Source organism: Polistes canadensis, unplaced genomic scaffold (genome assembly GCF_001313835.1).
Source record: "Polistes canadensis isolate GaletaPanama2010 unplaced genomic scaffold, ASM131383v1 scaffold_569, whole genome shotgun sequence".
NCBI lineage: Eukaryota > Metazoa > Arthropoda > Insecta > Hymenoptera > Vespidae > Polistes > Polistes canadensis.
The window spans coordinates 34,753-41,571 of NW_014570116.1; the positions used below are offsets into that span (position 1 = coordinate 34,753).

A 6,819-nucleotide genomic window follows, 5' to 3' on the forward strand; every position below is an offset into this window, starting at 1 on the left:
AAAAAAAAAAAAAAAAATGTAAAAAGAAAAACGAATATATAAAAGAAAAAAGAAAAAAAAAAAAGAAATATAAGAACAAAGAAATTGACATTGAAATTACATCGACGTTGAAATTAACAATTTAAAAGGAAGCAATATTATTACACACCATCACCATCACGATAATAATAGGTGTGTGCACGTTGCGATAATAACGATGACGACTATATTGATATTTTCTTTTTAAATATTTCCGTGTATTTTATACTTTGACAAAATATCATTATTATTAATTTAAGACTTTTTTATGCAAGAATGAAAGCGAGTAGCCCCAAGAGAGAGTTTATGGAAGATCGGTGTATGGAAGCGTGTGAATTTGTGTATATCTCTATCTGTATATGTAATGCGTGAAAACTCTTAACCTTTTCCGCTTGAAGTCCACAAATCTTCCTAACGAGGACACCATTGTAACATTAGATCTCATGTCATCGGTCTTTACTTTTGGTGCGCTTTTATGCTTTACCCTTTACGCTTGATGTTTTCTAATGAAGAAATCATGTGTTTTTCAATTGTAAATACAAATATTATTATTATTATTTGTATTTATATAATTTAGTAAGAACCTTCTATAGTTCTTTAAACAAACAAGTCAATTCGTTTAATTAAATGCAACGAAAGAATTGTAATACTCAATCTTTTATAATATATAATGTAAAATCACGATTGTATTTTTAAATAAATTATTTGTATGACTTCTAGCGGAAAAATTATTTGATAATAAATTGGTTAAAAGTTTAATAATATCGCGAAATAATAAATAGTAGGCGAAATATTATTGTTAAGTAATGCACTAAATACAAAATTATCATCGTGCTCCTCGCGCCCGCCGCCACACTTTGCCTAGAATTATTTTGTCAGGCGGCTAATTAAAAAAACACATTTTGTTGTTTGTGTTCTCTCGATTATATTTTTCTTAACACGCGCGCGTAAACACACACACACACACACACATAATATACAAATATGCAAAGCCGAAAGAGAGTGAGAGAGACAGACAGACAAATAAAATAAGATACTTTCAAATTTATATACGTCGGATAGATTTTTTTTCTCTTAAAATTCTTGAACACTATGCAATATTCGAATTCATGCTTTATTCATTTTATCATTTTAATCATTTTATTCTTTTATTTTATATACTTTTTTTCCTTTCGGAAATAATTTTTGTTTACTCTTGATCAATGAAATCACATATTTTTCAATTGTTTTATTGAAAAGTTCTCGACGTTCGCGATGTGTGTGTGGTACTACTATAGTAGTTGTGTAAGAATTTTCTTTTCATTTGATTATTCGTATAATTTGTTAATTAACTTTACATATTATTTTTAGTCGAAATTATATTTGTTTCCAAATTTTGTTTTGCGTTTTAATTATTTTTCTTTTTTTTTTTCTTTTCTTATTGTTTAATCATTTTCATGGGGAGTTTTTCTTTTTTCCCCACCTCTTTATTATTTTGTTAATTTGCGAAGCAAAAAATTAGAATATTTTACATTTTAGGTTTAGACAATTGTAATTTAGTTTTATCATCGTTTAAGTAAAAGACAAATTATTAGTGTGTCTCTATTTGAATAATAATTTCTCTCTCTCTCTCTTTTTTTTTTTTTTTTAAAACAGCTTCCAATAAAATGTTTACAAAGAGCGTTCGTATATTTGCATAAAAATTATGATTAGAAAATACTTTTATGTTAATTGTAATTTTTCTGTCAATGTGTGTGTTGTCAGATTTAATTGAAGTTCCTTTTTATGTGAGAGTAATGATTAAGGGTGTATCAAAATAAAAAGAGAATAAGTAGTATACGTAATAGAGAGTTATATTATGTCTATTCGTGGCAATTATCATCTAGTCGTTATCATTTCCTCCATTGTTCAAATATAAATATGTTTTTAAGGAAAAAAAAACAAAAAAAAAAAAAAAAAAAAAAAAAAAAAAAAAAAACAAAAAAAAAAAACAAAAATTCTATTGGCCATAAATAAATTTTCAAAACTATTTATATTTTTTTCTATACGAATCTCTTCATTAATAAATATATTTAACGTTCCTTACACAAATAATAGTAAATCAATCAAATTTCTCTATTATTTTACAATTGGAGATTCTTAATACCAAATCTTGTTAATTAATATACATTTGAAATTGAATAGTATTTTGGAATTTTTATCTAATTAANTATGTATGTAGATGCATCATTCAAAGTATCAATACATCATATCATATCAAAAAATCAATTACAATTACTTTCTATATATTATATATTTCTTCTCAACTATAAAATGTGTTTCTAACATTAAGATTTGTTCTAAATAATTATTATCATTAATAGAACAATTGATCTTTTTAAAACGTTTTTGTTTTTTTCTCGTTTGTTTGATCAAAATATACATATGCTCTTTTCTTTTTTTTTTTTTGTTTTTTTTATGTACATTATTTAATTCATATAAATTTTATTTCTTGTGTGTATTATGATATTAAAACGATACGAAAAACAAAAACAATAAAAAAAAGGAAGAAGAAGAAGAAATCATTGTTCCGTCATATAATTTTGTTTAATCTATATGTATGTACTTTAAAAATCTTATTTACAAGTAAATATTAAAATAATATGCGCAGGTAGTATTATTATTATGTACATCATTATCATCTTCAATCTTTTTTTTTGGTTTTTCATTTTATTTACAAAGATACAACGAAGTTATATCGAAAATCAAGGGATTATTTTGATACGATGAGACCCGTAAATCATATCAAAAAAAGAGAAAATTATTTTTCATTTACGATAATATAATAATAATAATATGTGATCACAATAATAATACGATAATGTTTATTATTTTATGTACGTATGAGTAAATTGTAAATGCGTATCCGTTGTTTTTCGTGATTTTTCAATCGAAGATATTTCTGTGCGTCGCGGAACAACAACAACAACAAAAAATATCAAAAAAAAGAAGAAATACGATTGAAAAGAATTTTGATAGTTTTTCTTTTTGTTTTTTTTTTTTCAGTAGATTTTTTTTTCTTTTTTTTTAAAAAGATAAATTACAATAAATTATACACGCGCGAATATATAATTTGATCGATAAAATAATAAATATATATAAAAGATAGAAATAATTAATTCCTTTGTAATAAATGTAAGAATGTTATTTGTAGAAAATAGAAATTGAACGATGACAATGAGAAAGAAAAAAAAAAAAAAAGAAATGATAAAAGTGCCTAACGTTTTAAATGCATGTGACATTAATTTAGATATATTTTCAACGCAGTATTAGATATCCGAGTTTGGCGTTATCGTAACAAAAAAAAAAACAAACATAATGCGTATACATTGCATTGCGAATGAATAAATACAGTTTATAACAAGTAAGTATAAATTAACAAGTATACTTGTAGTATACGCATGTTTAATATTAAATTCTAACAAATTTGTTTTTTCTTTTTTTTAGCAAGCGGCTAAAGGCAATATAAAGATACGAAATTCGCCGATTTTTAAATAGTACTCAATAACAATACTGAAATATTTCTTGGTAATGTACAACGTTGAGTCCTATCTTCTATTAAGTTTGCACCAAAGCGCGCTAGCTGTGAGCAAGTGCATAAGTATACCGATGCCAATGATCAATATCAAATTATTGATCACATTTGTATCGTTGATTTCCAATTCTTTTAAAAATTTCATTGGTTTCTTATAATGACAATAAAAATCATCGCAAACTAAATCCATTCTGTCGAATCCGTAAACTGTATAAATGAGACTATGAAAACTGGCACGAAAGTAGGATATGTGAAATATCCAACGAAATACATGAGGGGTATCCATGTACGTAACGCAAAATCCAAAAACGGAAAATAGTACTGCGAGAATGGGCCCTACGAAGACAGCAATCTAAAATAAATAATAATTAATATCAATGATTAAATAATATATTCATTTTAAGAGAGAATTAAAATGGAGCACCTTGTGACTTATCATTTATTTAAAAGAATTACCTTAACTGGCGTAGTCGCGCCAATGAAAAATCCCCATGCTTGTGCTGTCAATGTCGCAGATATGCTGACTACCATAAAAAATATAATACGATAAGTTTCTATGGGTTGTCCTGTTAACCAATAACTTATAGTCAGATAAGTTCCAGCACAGGCAGCTTGGAATGGTATTTCAATGAGTAGCATACTGATGTAATAGGGTGCCAGTTTGTACCACTGATTGAAATGTTCCCTAGAAAGAATTTTCATTTCCAGGGGGACTGCGGAAAGAAAATTTATATATATATGTTATATCATGAAAGAGTGAAATTGAAGAATGTCAAGATTCACACGTTAATGTCCACATATAACAAATATGTCGGAGAAAGATCGAATATTTTGTTTTATTCTTATACATTAATCTTTTAGTAATAAATATATATATATATTACTAATTGATTTATTTTTTTAATCAATTATTTATCAATCATAATAAAATAATATATATCTATAAGATTTTCACATTTGTATGTATGTAATACTTACAGGCAAGAGTAACCGCCATTTTTCCAGTATAAACGATTAAAAGTAAGGAACCGTACAAGTAAACGTAATTAGCAAGAACACCATTAGCGCGATAACCACTTCCCATATAAAGGTATCCAAATATAACACCAATGAGCAAATGACAAAGTAACCGTATCATCAAAAGCGTGTAATCTCTTTTCAAGCTTATTAATTGTCTTTTATAAAGAAGATAACATTGTGTTAAAAAACTCGTAGCAGGTGTTTGCTCCATAATGATATCATCTGTCAAAAATTAGATTAGATTAGGGGATTTAAACGTTTAGAAATTTGTATGAAAAACATTTCTAACACAATTGAAATGAGATAAAAGAAAAAGAATTTTTTTTTTTTGTAGACATTTATTTACCTTTGGAAGTATCTTTGATTATTTTAGGTGCAATCTGCGTGGTTGTTCCCTTGTCCCATCTACTTTCAACAGCAGCTGTTAATTTATCAACCGATATACCATAATCACCGATTGCAACTTCGATTACTGTTAAAAAAGAAACATAATAATTCACATTGTTAATTATATAAATTATTAGATAGGATTTACAATTAGATAGAAATCTTGTTGAGTTATTAATACTTACAAAAATCTGCTGGATTGTGATAAGCTGGACAATTGATACCGATTGATGTCAAATGTGGTAACAGGGAATGAATTGGGCCCTTGTATATACAATGACCATTTGCCAAAGCGTAAAGTGCATCGAACATTTCGAAAATTAATGCACTCGGTTGATGTATCGTACAAATTATCGTACGTTTTTCCGTTCTTGCCAATCTTTTCAACAATGCTATGCATTGGCTACAGGACATTGAATCTAAACCTGATAAAAAGATAAAGAAAACAGAAGAAGAAAATAACAAAACAATAAGAAAAAAACAAGTAATAAAATGAATGTTGTGTCAATGAATGTAACATTAATATCATGCAATAAACAAATTCAATTATATTATAGAAAGAGAGAGAGAGAGAGAGAGAGAAAAAAAATGAGAGAAAAAAAGAAAGAAAGAAAGAAAGAGTTATGTGATAATAATATGAAAGAAAATAATAAATCACCGGTAGTTGGTTCATCAAGAAATATTATTGACGGATTGCTGAGTAACTCTAATGCAATATCCAATCGTTTCTTTTGACCACCGGATAACCTTCCACATAGAGTGTCGTAACAATAACTCAGACCCAATATTTCCAAAAGATTCAATACCTATGACATTTAAAAAAAATATATATATTATTATCAATACACTGTATATAAGTAAACCTCAATCTCGCGTTAAAAAAAACAAACTTAAAGGATGAATTTTTATATTGGGGGGAGTTGTTCCACAAGAATCGATTATTAAATGTTAATTAACTTGTTTTACATCCTTGATTTAGAAATCAAGTCTTTTAATAAATATCATCATCAATAACCATGATGAATGATTATTTGAAATAGAAAAAAAAAAAGAAAAAAAGATAATAATTATTCGCTTCTTTTTTTTTTCTTTTTTTGTTACTATTGCAAAACTGTCGAGTAGTTGAGTACCATTAAAGATAATGAGGTGGGAAAGGGGGGCGTCCGGGGGAAGGGGATAAATAGAAAAAAAGAAGAAGAAGAAGAATAAGAAAAAAATATATAATACCTGTGTATGTTTGTAAGCCGAACTTATGTTATTGCCCAACTTCAAGTGAGCTGTTATGGTCATAGCTTCTCCAACTGTTATTCTTCCTCTTACTAAGCAATCCTGTTGTATATAACACGACGTTCTTTTCCATTTTTCACTGTGAGCTACTCGAACTTTCCCATTTACTAGAACCTCGCCGTTCATACCTTTCAAACTGTGTGTGTGTGTGTGTGTGTGTGTGTGTGTGTGTGTGTGTGTGTGTGTGTAAAAATAATAATGAGATATTATATTTGATAGAAATGAATTGAACGAATGAAAAAGAATTAACATCTTATTAAGTCAAGAATAATTTGAATATTTTTTAGTATATCCATTTTTCTTTTTTCGTATTATACTTTTTTCCTATTAATTTTTTTTGTATTATACTTTTTTGTATTCAATATCCATCATCGTCTACGTCGTCGTCGTCGTCGTCGTCGTAATCTTTTCGCAACATTGTTTAATCAATGAATAAAATTATTGATCGTATTGTTACTTCGTCAATTGTGAAATTTGTATGACTTTTTACTTATGTACGAATAATTATTGTTTTTTTTTTTTTTTTTTTTTTTTTTTTTTTTTTTTTTTGGTTT

General features: G+C 27.0%; 1 protein-coding gene across 1 annotated transcript; it reads right to left on the reverse strand.

The window, feature by feature from the left end:
• Positions 1–2,564: 2,564 nt before the first annotated feature.
• On the reverse strand, positions 2,565–6,421 carry LOC106792708 (ATP-binding cassette sub-family G member 4; the record flags this gene model as incomplete). Its single annotated transcript, XM_014759211.1, has 7 exons — positions 2,565–3,923; positions 4,028–4,284; positions 4,550–4,813; positions 4,938–5,063; positions 5,164–5,403; positions 5,637–5,784; positions 6,206–6,421. Coding segments are annotated over 7 exons (1,590 nt in total), but the record flags the coding sequence as incomplete, so codon positions are not given.
• Between the last annotated feature and the right edge of the window lie 398 nt (positions 6,422–6,819).